Source organism: Podarcis tiliguerta (genome assembly GCF_965153285.1).
Source record: "Podarcis tiliguerta genome assembly, chromosome: 18".
Taxonomy (NCBI): domain Eukaryota; kingdom Metazoa; phylum Chordata; class Lepidosauria; order Squamata; family Lacertidae; genus Podarcis; species Podarcis tiliguerta.
In genome coordinates, this window is record NC_139551.1 from 7743072 (window position 1) to 7760343 (window position 17272).

At 43.7% G+C, this 17272-nt stretch overlaps 1 protein-coding gene and 1 long non-coding RNA gene across 2 annotated transcripts; one reads left to right on the top strand and one right to left on the bottom strand.

Moving 5' to 3' along the window:
- Positions 1-4844: 4844 nt before the first annotated feature.
- Positions 4845-11040, top strand: LOC310668264 (vomeronasal type-2 receptor 26-like; the record flags this gene model as incomplete). The annotated part of the gene is made up of 5 exons (XM_083421287.1): positions 4845-5180; positions 5474-6283; positions 8104-8331; positions 9287-9413; positions 10098-11040. The coding sequence occupies 5 exons, from the start codon at positions 4845-4847 to the stop codon at positions 10994-10996; spliced, it is 2400 nt and encodes a 799-aa protein (XP_083277413.1). The 3' UTR covers positions 10997-11040.
- Positions 11041-12170: 1130 nt separating this feature from the next.
- On the bottom strand, positions 12171-14453 carry LOC310668636. Its single transcript, XR_014506734.1, has 2 exons — positions 14071-14453; positions 12171-13425 (listed from the first exon to the last, which is right to left on the bottom strand). It is a non-coding gene; the product is annotated as an uncharacterized lncRNA (long non-coding RNA).
- Positions 14454-17272: the final 2819 nt, after the last annotated feature.

The window sequence follows — 17272 nt, forward strand, 5'->3', positions numbered from 1 at the left end:
TGGAGTCTCAAGTAGATGTTTTTAAAATAACAATAAAGATTTATTTTAAAACCAGGTAGTATGATACAAGTGGAGAAACGTAGGTTACTTCAATAATGATATGCTAGTTCAATTCTGTAATGGTTCTAGGGGTTGCTCCTGCGTAAGCTTGTCCCAACCTCTGGCTGGGTTGCCTGAGTGAACCTTTCCTTTCCGGGCAGCCACTCGCCCGTGACTGTCTCAATCGCTGGCAGAATCCGTCAGTGGGCGTTTCTTAAACTTCTTCCAGCAAAGAAGCTCTTTGACGCCAAGTCTTCGCCTACTCTCCCTGCGCGGAAGCCTTCTGTGCAACGAGGGTGTAGGCAGCGGAGGACCCTTCCTCTCCCCGCTGGTTCCCGGCAAGGAATCATGGGACCGCCTCGCCGATTCCCCCATCTGCCCCCCTTCTCCACTGGAGCTACGTTGATTCTCTTCCCCAGAAGACAGGCTGCCTCTCCCACTCCCGGGACGCTCTCTGGGATCCCTTTGGAGCTTGCTCTCTCCATCAGACACTGATGGCAGTTCCCTGACACTAAATATTTGGCTTTATTTGTTATTTTTAACCCTGTCCTCTCTTCTAACTCTACCTTCTCCTTTTCTTACAAATTTTTCACTAGTAATTTTGTTTTTTCCTTATTTAATTTAAACCCTGATAGCTGTCCGAATTCATTCATTTTAGATAAGGTTTCTAATATGCTTTTTAGTGGATTTTCTGTTGTAATTATCAGATCATCAGCAAAGGCCTTCACTTTATATACTCTTTCCCCCAATTTTATTCCTTCTATTTTTGGATCATCCCTTATTGCTTTTAGATGTATTTCTAGGACTGTGATAAATAATAGTGGCGATAATGGGCAACCTTGTCGTGCCCTTTGAGATGTTAAAGGATTCTGATACTTTGTTATTTATAATCAACCTTGCTTTTTGTGTTTTATATATTGCTTGAATTCCACAACTCATTTTTCCTCCTAGATTCATTTTTTCTATAGTTTTTTGCACAGATTTCCAAGATACACTATCAAAGTCAGAACTGCCTTTTTATCTGGCCGGATAACCTGAAGCGTATGTAACCTGAAGCGTATGTAACCCAAGGTACCACTGTAATCAACTTAAACTGAAAAAAAGATGATACAGTGCCCCGCAAGACGAATGTCTCGCAAGACGAAAAACTCGCTAGACGAAAGAGTTTTCTGTTTTTTGAGTCGTTCCACAAGACGAATTTCCCTATGGGCTTGCTTCGCAAGACGAAACGTCTTGCGAGTTCTTGCGAGTTTGTTTCCTCTTTCTTAAAGCCGCTAAGCCGTTAATAGCCGCTAAGCCGCTAAGCCGTTAATAGCCGCTAAGCCGCTAATAGCCGTGCTTCGCAAGACGAAAAAACCGCAAGACGAAGAGACTCGCGGAACGGATTAATTTCGTCTTGCGAGGCACCACTGTATACATAAGCAAACGGGTATGACCTGGATACAATACCATCAACAAAATTTAAATTTTTTTTAAGGCAGATAAAAATAGGAATGGATTTGACGCTAAATTATCAGATTTCGAAAGTGAACTTCTACTAAATATTAAAAAGAAAACCTCTCTAAAATGTACAGGTTATTATTGGATTGGAATTTAAGACGAACAAGTTAAAGATGTGATGGTAAATGGGCCCAGGATTTCGGCTACCCTACAGAATTGGAGAAATGGGAAAGCCTGTGGAAAAATGATATGAAATTCACAGCATGCTACCTGATTAAGGAAAATTTTATGAAGATGGTATACAGGTGGTATTTTACTCCATCAAAATTAGCAAAGAATAATTAAAAAAGCAGTAGATGTTGGAGGTGCCAGCATGAAAATGGAAACCTTTTCCACATGTGGTGGATGTGTCCAAAAATTTTTGGGACACGATATATGACGAATACAAGAAAATGTTAAAATACACATTTCCTTGAAAAAAAAGAATTATTTTTATTGGGTATTTTCACAACAAACATCCCATAGGCCTGTTTTTCTTTATGCTACTACAGCTGCCTGGATTCTTGTAGCAAAATATTGGAAGAGTAATGTAATACCGACAAAAGAAGAATGGCATTTAAAGCTATGTGAATATCTGGAATTAGCCAAACTAAGAGAATAAGACATCATTCAGGAAAAAGAATGGGATGTTTCTTAAAAGATGAAATATATTTCCCATGATTACTCTTGGTGGAGCATAGACTAAATTTCACAGAGTTAAGAGAATGGTCTTTTGTAGAATAAGAACAAACACAAAAATGTTAAGAAATGAGGAATTAGGAACCGTATAGAGGTAGAAGGCAGTCATTAACAAATCTGGGAATAAAACCAGAGATTAGACATAAATAAGAAAAGTAAGAGAAGCGAGAGGAAATTGATAAGGTGAAGATAAAAGGACTTCTTGATGGAAATATATGTTTATAATAATGTCGCTGATGGTTTGTAGTTCTTAAAAAACTTTGGTAATATTCTTCATTTAACTTTCTTTCTATTTTTTCTATTTCTCGATATTCTTTCTCTTCTTTTTCCCCTTTCTTTTCTATTTTCTTTTTTCTTTTTGTGTAAAGTGTTTATTTCATTATAAACAATATGTTTGATTTGTGTATTTCTTAATGAGTAAATAAAGATCTTAAAAAAACCATCCATCATTTTGTCCTCTGAGTTTAGGCATTTCATCATATTCCACCAGTTTCATCAGAAGGGATCGGCTAGAATCAAACATGTTTTTCTCCAGCTCTGCACCTGCCGCTTGAGCCATTCAGGACTCCAGAAAGTTTTTGTGATGAAACTTATTCCACTTGGAATAATCAAAATTATAGTCATCTCATCTTCTGAAAGCTCAGGAGATATTTCGGGAGATTGCATGAGCCACAGAAAGCAACATGACAATATTAATTGCGCTGTGTCTGGGAAAGAAAAAGTTGGTGCAGAGAATATTTCCTATGTTGGAGACAGACTGAGACAAGATGCAGAGCTGGCGACAGAGGGGTGTGCCTGCCTTGTGCTTCCAAGCTCTGAAGGTAGAGTTGAAAAGATTTTCCAGATTGGGAAAGCACAGGCAGTTTGGTCTTTCAAGAGTCTTTGGGTTTTTCTGCTTTGCCTCCTTGGCAGGTAAGAGGAGGAGGAGGCAGAGCCAGAATGAGATCCCTGCTCCTTCTGTTGCAGCTTCTGCTGCTCATGATGCCCTTTGGAGTCTGCGGGAACCACAAGGCGAAATGCCCCTTGAATCTGGTCAGGGATTTAATGGATGCTCGCAATTACTACCAGCCTGGACACTTTCTCATCAGTGGGATCATCTCTCCAAAATGCTTACATAAGGAAACTCCATATGTCTTTTCTCAGACACCCTTCGCCAGGAGTGAGAGGTATATAAAATCATATGTGGGTGGGTTTCATGGTCCTCCAGTCCTTGTAATGGTTCCTATTTATCAAGGAAAGAGCGCCTTTCACAGGGCTGCGGAGCCAAGGCTGTCCTCATGTTGCAGTTCTACCCTGCCCTGACCATTGGTCTTGCTGGCTGGGCTGATGGGAGCTGGGGGTCCACTAAAAGATTCCACCCAAACCTCTCCCATTTCCTTGTTCCCTGGGTCTTCCTTAGTGAAACACTCTCCTACCTATGGATGCACTGAATTTCCCCACCTGCAGGACGCCATGAAACTCAGGCAATTCAACCTTTGAGCTCTGGAAATTGTCTGAGTTTCATGGCTTCCTGCAGGTGGGGAAATTCAGTGCAAACTTTTGAACCCTGACCAGATTCATTGGCATTCTAGCATTCTTCTATTATATCCTTATAATGATATAATATTATAAATGACCATCAACAAAATGTCGTTAAAGAATGCTATAGTTTTAAAAATGGATTTTTAAAATCCTACAGCTTAACATTTGGTGGCTGGAGAGCAGGAAATATGTGCTTTAATTGAAATGATAAATAAAATAATATGAGTCAGAAGACTTCCTTGTTAGTGGAGTCTAAAATGTGAAAAGGAATTATTCCTTTTCTTCACACACACACAACTGGTCTCATTTTTAACTATTGCAATGGTTGACACAGTAGGTACCTGTTTCCTAACCCAGAGGGTGGCATGAAACTCAAGCAATTTCCAAGCAAATGAGATTAATTATTTTACGTTTATTCTATTTCGATCACAGTTCTCTTTATACAACACAACAGGACACCTATATCTCAGAATGAAAAAAATCTCTCTTGAAAATGGGTGGTTTTTTATGGGAGAAGAGCAGGAATGATATGCTTCAACTAAAATGATTATATAAAATAATACAGACCAGGGGGTGTCCTCATTGGTGGAGTCACTGATGAAAATAGGTACAAAATTATAGGTTTTACCACGCACTCAAAGCTGCAAGCCACCAGGCCTCATTTCTAAGTAAAAGGGGACTGAGGTATTTGGTGCTTCCCCTCCTTCAATAATATTCTCTCCTATAGTCTAGCCCATTGGAAGAAGTCAAAGACCAATGCAGGAAAAGCAGCCCTTGCAGCAACTTCCCCGTATATCACACATTTTGAGGGGCGCCTTCATTTCTTACTCATAGAACCACAGTAGAATAGAATCATCGAGTTGGAGAGATGGAAGGAACCCGGAGGAATCTCACCTGAAGCATCCATGACACATGGTCACCTTCGGAGGGAGTCTCTTCCACTGTTGAACAGCTCTGTGTGCTGTTTGTATCAAAGCTCCTGTCATGGAGCAGAGATTTCCAAATTTTTGTTCTATGCTAGACAGGAAAAGGTTTGCTATTAATGCAAAAGGATAAATAAATACTAATCTGTGTGGATTATATAATGTTTCCTCCATCCCATTAATATGAATACCAGTTTCACTCTTTTTAAAGAGTTAATCTATTGCAGCGAGGCACCTAGGCTCTACTGGCGCGTGTTGCCTTTCCAGTTCACCATCCGAGAGATCAACCAGGATCTCAGGCTCTTACCCAACATCACCATGGGCTACAACCTCTATGAGAACCATTTCGATGCAAGGACGACTTCGGACGCCATACTAGAGCTGCTTGCAGGCAGTGGATGCAATATTCCCAATTATCACTGTGGAGAACAGAATCATCTGCTGGCTGTTCTTGAAGGAGGCAATACTGTCTTCTCAAGAGTGATTGCAGCCTTGTCAGGCATCTACAAAATCCCACAGGTAAGTAGTGGGAGAGCATGGAAGCACAGAGAATTTCAACTGTGTAAAATTCTACTTTCTCTTTGGATAGGTCAAGCAGGGATATTTTTAAAAATGGGATAATCCTGAGCTGTATATTCAACATCCCTTTTTCAAAACTGAGCCTTCACCAACTTGACACCTCCAGATGTTTCTGACTAAAACTCCCATCAGCCTCAGCCAGCAGAGATTTAGATAGATATCAGTCATTTCAGATAATTAAAAATCTTATGCTGAAAGTAAAATAAATTGCTGATCTTTGCTTTACTTGCTAGATCAGTTATGGCTTCACTGCCCAGGTTCTCGAAGATAAAACCCTGTTCCCTTTTGTCTACCGGATGACTCCCAAAGAGGAAAGTCACTATCAGGGGATTGTTGAATTGCTCCTGCATTTTGGATGGACGTGGATTGGCCTCTTCACTCCAGACAATGAAGATGGAGAAAGATTTGTGAGCGCTGTGAAACCTCTGATGCTCAGCAAAGGGATCTGCATTGCTTTATCAAAAAGAGTACCAGAAAGTGATTTGGATCAATTTATCAGGCCTGGGGAACCTTTTTTCCTATGGAGACAAGCTGGGGTATTTGTTTCCTATATAACCAATACAGTGAGTCTCATAATAATCATGGTAATACATCATTTCTATGAGAAGGAAATAGGGGCAAAAGTCTGGATCACAACAGCTTTGCTAGAAATCAGAACTGAAATTTTCCTCCCTCCAAATTTATTCCGGCACCTCCATGGTTCTCTGTCCTTTGCGATTCAGACTGGAATAATGAGCAGCAAAGGTGACAAATATAAATGGCAGACCGATCTTGGGGATTATTTCAATCAAGTATTTCAGTGTTCATATTCAAAGCATCTGTTGTCCGTGAAAGGCAGGGTAAGATGCAGAGAGGAGGAGAAACTGCAGCCATTGTCCCAAGAAGAGCGTGAGAGAGTCCAGTCTCTAGACAAATATGACACTTACATCCATGTTCAGGCTGTGGCTCAGGCCTTGCATGCTTCGCTTTCATCTAGATCCCAGAGGAGGCTGATGGTGGAGGAAGGAGAGCAATGGGGACCCCAAAGGCTACAGCCGTGGCAGGTATTTCCTTCCCCTTTTTGCAACCTGCAGTCCACACAGATGCTGATCTTGACTGGGGATAGACCTGTAAAATATCATAGTTACTATTAGTACTAGTAATAGTAGCATACCGCCCAACATTTCTCTGATGAAAATAGAGACGTCCCATTCCATAACAATAATCACTGGGCAACAATTTTTTACTTTTTGAATGTTGTCTAGATTTCTACAACTGCTTTAGGGTATTTTTGCACTGCTGAATCAGGAAATGGCACCCGTTTATCTCCATCTGGTCAGGTTTTTGTGCTATGTTGATTTGAAAAAAAAATCAGATCTTGTGACAAAATCGATTACATTTTTGTGGCATTATCGGCTGATTTTTGTCAACACATATCATCCTAAATATGTTTTTAAGAGAAAAAAGTTTTTCCAACAACATATATTGATTACCTGATAGAAACATCGATTACTGTAAACTGAATGGTGGGCATTGATAAAGGTAAGTACAGGTAAATTGCATGTTGCTTCACCATTTTTCAAACTTCAGGGCTTGAACTTCTTGGAACTCCTGGAATGCTCAGCGGCAGGGAGGTCTCTCTTCAGAGTCCAACAGTAGTCAGCCATCATGACTGCGTCCCAGCGACCCTGATACCTGATCTCCATCTCTTTCATGTCCTGATGGAATCTCTCCCCCTGCTCGTCACTCATTGAACCCAGGTTCTCAGGAAACCGGTCCATATGTGAAAATAGGTAGTGCATCTTGACGCTCATGTTGCAGCCCAGGTTTCTGAAAGCAGTCAGCATGTTGTTGACAAGTTCTGCGTAGTTTCTTGCCTTATTGTTGCCAAGAAAGTTCTTCACTACCAGAACAAATGTCTTCCACGCTTCCAGTTCCACTTCGTTCATTGAGTTTCCAAACTCTGGATCTCTGATGAGCTGATGGATCTGAGGACCGTCAAAGATGCCAGCTTTCAACTTCTCCATGGTCAATCCTGGAAAAGCCTGGCACAAGTAAGTGAATCAGTCACCATCCTTGTCCAGAGCCTTGGTGAACTGCTTGATTAAGCCAAGCTTGATGTGCAGCGGTGGGAAGAGTATTAGATCATTCAACTCCTTTTGGAAAAATGGATGTGGAGCATCATCTTCAAGAACCACTTCTTATTAATCACCCAGAACTATTGGACCTGAATACTTCTTGTCATTAAAATAATCATTTCCAATCAAAACAATTATTTGACATGGCATTTTACCCCCACCAACTTCTTGTAAAATGCTCCACACAAGCGTACATGTGAACAAAAACGTTAAAAAAATGGCATGTGGCCATAGCTCAAAAACTTGACCTGATTGAGCAAAACCAATGTGATTTTTGGGTTCAGTGCATCAGATTTGTTCTAAATCAACTGTAAAAACGCAGACAAGAAATAGCACTGTTTATACCCCACACGTCTTTTTGGGTTGCCTCAGCACTCTGGGCAGCTCCCAACATAAAGAAATTCATACTAAAATATTAAACATAATAAAAATTCCTGATATAGGATTGGACGCCTTGTGGGTTGGATAACTCCACATCTGCCAACATTTCTCCAATGAAAATAGGGACATTCTAAGCAAAGCTGGGAAATTCCGGGATCAAATGAAAAACTGTCTCTAATTCAGGGACATCCCTGGAAAATTGGGGCACTTGCAGGGTCTGTAGTAATAGAAATGGCTGAATAGGAATTCCAGTCTACATGAGATACACGCAGCCCCAAATCATGAGAGGTTGAAGTGAGTAGGACTGAGATATCCATCTTGGCTTCCCGTTTTCTTAATGCTGGTGTTTTCCCCTGCCATTCCAGCTTCACCCATCCTTAAGAGAAATCCGGTGTCTGAATACTTCCAGGGGCAGGCTGTGCTTGGATGAGAACTGGGAGCTGCCAGCGGACTTCGATATTGTGAACTGGGCAATGTCTCCCAATAAGTCTCCTGACATTGTGAAAATTGGGAATATAAGGAGAGAGACGTCTGCTGGCATAAAGTTCACCATTAACCCAGAAGCCATTGAGTGGAACAAGAAATTCAATAAGGTAGGGTAAATCACAAAGGGAGAAGGCTAGGAGATGATTACTATGTTTTTCCTTAAACAACCGCTGAAAAATGACCATATCAGGATATCAGGTTGACCAATGGTGTCTTGACCGTCAATAACAGCTGCAAACACCACTCTTTCTTTTCACAGTAGCTGAGATAGGAGGTGAATTTGGGGTGCTCAAAGAAAGGATAGAGCCCAGAGGTCCTCAGAGAAGACACCAGAATCTTCGACAGAAAGGACTACGTAGATAAGAAGAAAAGGGAAAGCCCCTAGTAAAAGTGAACTATTGGGTTTTCGTACATGCAGAAGGATGGAAAGTAATTTATTTTAGAAATGATAATTACTGATTTATTGTGGATATTTTAAATTTATGGAGTAAGCCCACTTGTAGATGTTGCAAATGTTAAACTATTGTACGTGCAGGAATTGAGAAGTGCACAGCTGTTGGTGAAGGATGAGAAGTTAAAAAAACAACAACCCTATTGTAAGATAAGGTTAATGTTAAGGAATGGCACATGAACTAGAAATAACTAGGGAAATAGATCAGCGACAAGAGGAAACCTTGCATGCCTCAAGAACAGAGTGAGGGAAACCAATATTTGGAAAAGTCATAGTAAATTTGTCTTAATTGGTGATTGAGAGATTATCCGAATCCTGAACTTTGGGGAAATCACATTTCAGCCTCCATTTATTTGAAGATTTATTAAGCAGGGAAGCAGGTAAACGGAGAAGAGGAATCAGATTTCTGTGGCGCAAACCTCAGTTGTCCTGAATGAATTATGAAGATATTCTGGTCGCCCCAATGGTCAGTGGGGGGTTGAAAGGACCCTGATGAGGGGTCAAAGGCTGCAGTCCAGAGAACCGTTTGAATTCACTCTATGAGTGAATTACATACCCACAAATACTCCTAACTGTTCCTCTTTGTTGCACCTTCTTGTCTTTCTGGTTAGACTGTACCTCGTTCCAGGTGTACAGAAAGATGTCGACCTGGATATGCCAAGGTGGTTCTGGAAGGAAAGCCCGTTTGCTGCTATGCTTGTGCTCGGTGTGCGGAAGGGACCTTCTCCGCCCAGGAAGGTGGGTGACGCCAAGGGGGAAGGTATTTTGGAGAGAGTAAACACAGGGCAGAAATCCAGTCTCAAACACTTTTTGTGAGATTTCTGCAGACATTGGGGGATGTGGATTCTTCCTCGACATCCATAGGATTAATCAACTTTATTAAATCCAGGAAGGGCATTGAAAGGAGTGGCCATAAGGAAGAAATCTCTGGGGTGGAAAGTGGGCAGCTGTGAGAGGAATTCCCACAAACAGCCCTTTTTTATTTTTTATACCAAGTCACACCAAAAAGGAAATAATTTTGATATTTATAAAAAAGAATGGACAGGTGATGCAAACCAGCAAATTTTTAATAGCAAAAGCACGAAAAAATATAAAGAATACTTCAGATGAAAATTATTACAATATAATCAATGGACGGTTTTGATCTCACTACTATGAACATTGCATGGAAGCAACAGAAAACTGCATTTAAAATGTCCAGTTAAAGAGCTGTTTCTTCAGGATTAGGCAGGATCCAAAAAAATGCAGTTAACAGAAGTGGAGTGCTCATTGCTACTCAGTTTATCCTAGATCACAATGTTGCTTTACCTATTATAACATTCTTATTTCCTGAGGTCCACCACAGAGTTTTTCAAAATGTAAAAGAGCACAGATCATTAGGGATGTAAGTGATGTTGCAGCCACTCTTTTTCTCTTCCTCAGATGCAGAACATTGCACCAAATGCCCAGAAGATCACCATTCAAACAAGGACAGAGATCAATGTGTCCCCAAGATTACCACCTTCCTGACTTATGGAGAATGTTTGGGAATGGTTTTAGCTTCTGTTGCCCTCTTCTTGTCCTTAACAGCAGGCATTGTGTTGGGAATCTTCATTAAATACAAGGAAACTCCCATAGTCAAAGCCAACAACCGGGACCTCTCCTACATCCTGCTCGTCTCCCTCCTGCTTTCCTTTCTGTCCTCCTTCCTCTTCATCGGGCACCCAAGGAAAGAGACCTGCCTTCTTCGACAAACGGCCTTCAGCATCATCTTCTCAGTTGCTGTTTCTTCTGTCTTGGCAAAGACCATCACAGTGGTGCTGGCCTTCCTGGCCACAAAGCCCGGGAACAGAGTGAGGAGATGGCTGGGCAAGAGTCTGGCCAACTCCATTGTCATCTCCTGTTCTGGGGGGCAAGTTCTCATCTGCACCATCTGGCTGGGCTCTTCTCCCCCATTCCCAGAGCCGGACATGCACTCCCAGGTGGGAGAGATCATCCTGCAATGCAACGAAGGGTCTGTGGCCATGTTTTACGTTGCCCTCGGCTACCTGGGCTTCTTGGCTGCCACCTGCTTCACGGTGGCTTTCCTAGCCAGGAAGCTGCCTGGCTCCTTCAACGAAGCCAAGCTGATCACCTTCAGCATGCTGGTCTTCTGCAGTGTTTGGGTGTCTTTTGTGCCCACCTACCTGAGCACCAAGGGCAAGTACATGGTGGCCGTGCAGATCTTCTCTATGTTGGCCTCCAGTGCTGGGCTTCTGGGCTGCATCTTCCTTCCCAAGTGCTACATTATCGTGCTGAGGCCTGATCTGAACACAAAGGAGCACCTGACAACCAGAAATTAAGGGGACATCTGATTCTTAAAACATTCCATGTTCCTGATGTCCAGAAGGGCCTAAAGGAAACCCACCTGCTCATCCATGTTGCTCCTTCTCCTCCTCTGAAAGAGATTATGTTCATTCTTAGCCCAACTTTTATGTAGTCCTGTTCACATGAACCGTAAGATGGGAGGAAATGTTTTGCTACCTTGCTTTGCCAAGGATTACAATGAGTCCTGGTCTACTGCCCGTAATTTGTAAACTATTATCTTTTAAAAATTTTGTCTTTCGGGAACTTATATTTATCTCACGACAAGATAGTCTAGAGGGAGATAGGAGTTAGGTTTTTTAGTCTTTTTGCTTTGCTATTAACCATATATATTCTGATATTCAACAATACTTTCTAGTTATGTCATTTCTAGATATTCAAATACCTGTGCTCCATTTTCTACCGGTATGCTGAATCATTCAGAAGTTCACTTCACATCATTTCATTCTCCTAAACTTTGTATATTAATAAATTGAGAAATTCATTTAAGTTCTCTTCCGTAGTCTCCTGGTTTAATTTCTGTATTGTGTAAGCTCTGCTCCCTGTTCCAAAGAGTAGCAACTGACCTTAGCCAAGCCTTGACTGGAGTAGAATGGATTTTCTTGCGTTGTCCAGGATATGACACATTGTGCACTGATGTTGAGTGGATCACCAGATTACGAGTGAGCCAGCAACAAGTTTAGCATTGGAGGGAAGCAATGAGATGATGTCAGATAGTTGGATTCCCTGCCTTCCTAACCTTTTAAGAGGAGGCATCTTATGCTCAGTCAGGAAGGAAGAGCGAGAGGCCTCCTCCTCCAACTCAGGTTCCTCCCAGTCAGGTCCCCATTTATAGAGCACAACCAAGATCAGACAGGCAAGTAAAAATAATTTACAGAACAGCCACTGACGAAGCATTTATATTAATTAGTCAAGATTGCATCCTACTTAAACTTTCATCACTTCAGATTGGTGGAAACTCTCATTCTTATTACGATTCAATCTGTAGCATTCCAATGAAGGGTGCTATATAAATTTAAGCTGGGAGGAGCCTCTGGCTTGACTTATTTCATTATTCTTACTAATATTAATAAGTAATAAAGTATGAATTTGGGGGGAGGGGAATACATTGCAACAGTGTCCAGTCACTGCATTACTATAGGATACTTCATTTCAATCAATCAAATCTTTATTACAGTAGTAGACCAGCATCAGTAGAGTGGGGTACAATCATTTTCATTCTGTAAAACGTTTTGGAAAGCAAAAAAGTATTTAACACAAAGTATATATAAAAGTCTAAAAGACGCTAAAAGAAGGGTTTAGGAGCATTAAACAGATGTGGAAGAGCATAAAAGGTTACTATATAAAAGACTATGGCTATCAATTTACAGAGCACTCTGATATGAGTGTTCATTAAATCTAGTTTAATGATAATAATGAAAAGGTGTTGCGATGGAGGAGTGCAGGGAAAAGAAAACTCCTGGCACTCATTCTTTCTTGCTACAGAATTAAAAGATTTCTTCGCTTTTCTCCTTCTTTTTCCCTTGGGTGGTGTGTTCAGCGGTCACCCTCAGGGGAAACAGCCCCCCCCCCCTTAGATGAAATGGACTGATCGGAACCTGGCTGTGACATCGGCTCAGATTCCCAACCTCACTTGGCAGCTGAGGCCAAGCCCTGCCTTGCGCAGCAGCCTTTGGGTGCCTTATCTTGTATTAGACACCGAAAAAGCTGAAAAGTCTGAAGATTGATGTTTGGGGAAATGGTGAGGGGACCAGCAGGAAACTGCTAAGGGAGTCTGAGTCCTTTTATTCTGTTGCAGCTGCAGAGAAAGGAGGGTGGGGTGGGGGGCCGCCCCAGGTGTCATCACTGAGGGGGGTGGCAAAAGGACAAAAAGCAGAGTTTAAAATAAAAATTGGGCTCACCAAACCTTTTAGTTGAGTCAAAAAAAGCGGCTGGCGCTGGGCGCCACACCGCGGGGGCTGGCACTTACTGGGGGGGGGGGCTGCAGAGTGCCTGATCCAGGCATCTCTCCTGGGAGTGACGTGGTAGTTTAGGACCCTGAAGGCTGGGTGCTGCCTGAAACGGCAGCATGGGGCTTGCGTCTGCCCCCTGCCTCTCCCTCGGCCCCCTACAGCTGAGGGGGAGGCGGCGGAGAGGCTCCAGGCAGCGCCCCCCGCCCGCAGGACCCCTGCTTTGAACCGGGCACCAGAGCGGCTGGCTATGCCGCTGTTCTGTTGTTTGAATTATGGGTGCCTTCAGAGTTAATGTGCTGTGCTTGCTGCCACACTCGTCCTGATGGACCAGCCCCCCCTGGCGCCAGGGCTGTAGGGCTTCCCTGGCTAGCGACTCAATGTGGGCAGGAGAGTTTGCCTTCTGGGTTCCTGCCTCATTTTGGGCTGCTCTGTTTCTCCGTTCTCCCCGCCACCACCTCTGGGGTTCTGTCTCTGCCAGCAGTCAGCCATCGAGGAGGACATTTTCGATATGAAGGATGAGGAAGGAAAAGGCGAGAAGGAGACCGCAAGACGGCTGGATCTCCTCAGCCCTGACCGGGTAGGTGGCCGTGGCCTAAGCGGTGATTGGCAGAAGGGGAGGGGGGCATATCAACCGTAGGATGAGACTGTTGTTTCAGTTATGGGTGCCTTGAGTTTTAATGTTTGGTTGCGTTATTTAATTGCTCGCCCTTTTTCATCTTTTCCTTGCAGGTTCCAAATCTGTCCCCATTTTCTAGCGTTTCCTCCCTGTCCTCGGTGTCCTCCCTGGATTCCCTTTGGGACTCCCTCAATGAGGTACGTAGCAGACAGAGCAGGAGGGAAGCCCTGCTGAGCTGGACAACCCTGAGGCTGGGGAGGAGGAGGAAGCTGGCTGGCCGGCCAGGCCACCTTCTGGACGGTTGTGAGCAAGGGGGCAGGCAGGCAGGGGGCTGCTGGGGGCAGGCTGTGCTTGCTGCCCCACTTGTCCTGATGGACCAGCCCCCCCATGGCGCCAGGGCTGTAGGGCTTCCCTGGCTAGCGACTCAATGTGGGTTCCTCTCTCCTTTTGGGCTGCTCTCTTTCTCCCCTCTCCCCACCACCACTGCCACCACCTCTGGGGTCCTGTCTCTGCTGGCAGTCAGCCTCTGATGTGGCTATCAAGGAGGAAGTGCCACAAGAAGAACCAGAGAGCCCCCCCAGAGGAGGACGGGGAGGACAAGGAGGCCCTTGATTTGCCGTGCCCCCCACCTGGAGAACACCTGGAGGCAAGCGTAATCGAGGTCAGACGAAACATACACTCATTCATGACATACGAAAAGCTTCCCTGAACAGGGCTGCCTTCAGATGTCTTCTAAAAGTCAGATATTGACTCAATGCGGGCAGGAGAGTTTGGCTTCTGGGTTCCTGCCTGTCTCATTTTGGGCTGCTCTCTTTCTCCCCTCTCCCCCCCCCCCGCCCCCGCCACCACTTCTGGGCTGGTTCCTCCATCCTGAGGATGAAATATCCCATGACAAAGTGACAGAGGAGGAGGGAAGCCAGAGTGGCCAGAGAGACCCTTGTCTTCTCCCTCTTCCTCCGCAGTTCCCCGAAATGGATATCGGCTCAGACAGCTCCCTGAGCTTAGACCACGATGCCAAAGAGAGCGACACCTTCTGGGACTCCGTAGACCTCAAGGAGGGACGTGGCAGACGGAGGAGGCAACCTGTAAAGAGCTGTTAACAGAAGCAGAAGATCAGTTAAATTTGAAAAAGTTTGAATATATCAGAGATTTACTAACAGATTGGTTACAGTATTATCACTTAAATGATGTTTTCAAACTGGATTAAGAAATATGTCTTAAAACGGAGATATCAAAATTCGAAAGAGATCTCTTGGGAAATAATGTGAAATTACTATCTAAAATGTATAAATCGATTTTAGAATGGTATACTAAAAATGAAGAAGTTATATCTGTAATGATATGCCGGGCAAGAGATTTTGGTTATAGTTTTCACAATGGGAATAGTTATGGAAGAAATTTACAGCTTGCTGTACGTGGAAGGAAAATTACATGAAAATGATGAATTGTTGGTACCCGGCAGCCAGTAAACTAGCAAAAATGTACAGAACAGGTTGAAACATGTGTTGGAAATCTAAGAAGAAGGAAGGTACATTTTATTACATGTGGTGGACCCCAGAGGACAGGATCACACTTCAAAACGACCTTGACAGATTAGAGAACTGGGCCAAAACAAACAAGATGAACTTTAACAGGGAGAAATGTAAAGTATTGCACTTGGGCAACAAAAATGAGAGGCACAAATACAAGATGGGTGACACCTGGCTTGAGAGCAGTACATGTGAAAAGGATCTAGGAGTCTTGGTTGACCACCAACTTGACATGAGCCAACAGTGTGACGCGGCAGCTAAAAAAGCCAATGCAATTCTGGGCTGCATCAATAGGAGTATAGCATCTAGATCAAGGGAAGTAATAGTGCCACTGTATTCTGCTCTGGTCAGACTTCACCTGGAGTACTGTGTCCAGTTCTGGGCACCACAGTTCAAGAAGGACACTGACAAACTGGAACGTGTCCAGAGGAGGGCAACCAAAATGGTCAAAGGCCTGGAAACGATGCCTTATGAGGAACGGCTAAGGGAGCTGGGCATGGTTAGCCTGGAGAAGAGGAGGTTAAGGGGTGATATGATAGCCATGTTCAAATATATAAAAGGATGTCACCTAGAGGAGGGAGAAAGGTTGTTTTCTGCTGCTCCAGAGAAGCGGACACGGAGCAATGGATCCAAACTACAAGAAAGAAGATTCCACCTCAACATTAGGAAGAACTTCCTGACAGTAAGAGCTGTTCGACAGTGGAATTTGCTGCCAAGGAGTGTGGTGGAGTCTCCTTCTTTGGAGGTCTTTAAGCAGAGGCTTGACAACCATATGTCAGGAGTGCTCTGATGGTGTTTCCTGCTTGGCAGGGGGTTGGACTCGATGGCCCTTGTGGTCTCTTCCAACTCTATGATTCTATGTGGGGTGGTAAAAGAATTCTGGGAAATGATATATAATGAAATGGAAAAAAATGTTTGAGATAACTTTTGTTTAAAAAAACCAGAAGCTTTATTATTAGGAATGACAGGTGCTGAACTACAAAGAGATAAGAAAAGACTGTTTATGGCTGTGGTGACAGCAGCATGGATGCTCCTAGCCCAGAGGTGGAAAGAAGACAAAGGACTGACCAGAGAAGAAGGGCAGACCAAATGGATGGAGGAGGTGGAAATGGCAAAGCTGGCAGGAAAGATCAGCAATCAGGAAGATCATATTTTTACAAGGGACTGGAATGATATTTTTTAATATATATAATTTTTAATTATTTTTTTTAACATATCATTTTCAACGGTAATTAAACATACTTTTACATCTTATTCACATTTTTGACTTCCATCAATCCTGTCTGAACTGGAATGATTTTGTAACCTTTTTGGGAGACCACAGTAAGCAGTTGAAAAAAAGCAGCAGGTATAGAACCAACACTTGCAAAGCAATGTGAACTTTGGAAATTGTGGATATATACTAGATAGATTACAATGAAAGATGCAGGAACGCTGTCTATCTATCTATCTATCTATCTATCTATCTATCTATCTATCTATCAGAACCCAGGGAGGGAGGTCTGAAGGTTTGGGTAACCTTTTATCTTGTTTTTAATTGAATGGAATAATTGTTATGTATACATATTGTGTAAAACCAAATATATACTGTTAAGAGTACATAACATATACATATACATACATACACACACACACACAAATGGGAAGAAACCCCCTCACCCCCCAGCTTAGACTACGAAGCCTCTGAGGGCGTGCAGAGTGCAAATCCCCCCGGGGCCCCTCTCTCTCTCCCAGGCTCACCTGGGGGCCCTGCCCCTGCCAGCCTCTGAGGGCGTGCAGAGTGCAAATCCCCCCAGGGGCCCCTCTCTCTCCCGGGCTCACCTGGGGGCCCTGCCCCTGCCAGCCTCTCCGGCCTCTGAGGGCGTGCAGAGTGCAGCTGGACGGGCTGCAGGCGCTGGTGTCCCTGGCGGAGGCAGAGGCAGGAGGGCCATGGGGCCGGCCCTTTCTCTGCCCTCGGAGGGGAAGGGGCCACCCTCAAAAGGCCCTGCGACTCCCGCCAGCCTCCGCCGTGGGCGCCGTCCAGGCTGCTGAGCGGTGGCCGTTGCAGTCTAGTTCCCAGCATGCACTGCCAGATCCCTCAGGCCAACGGTCGATTCCCAGCATGCCCTGCTGTGGGGTTTTGTATTAATTTGAAATTTAACCGTTTTTTCCAGTGTA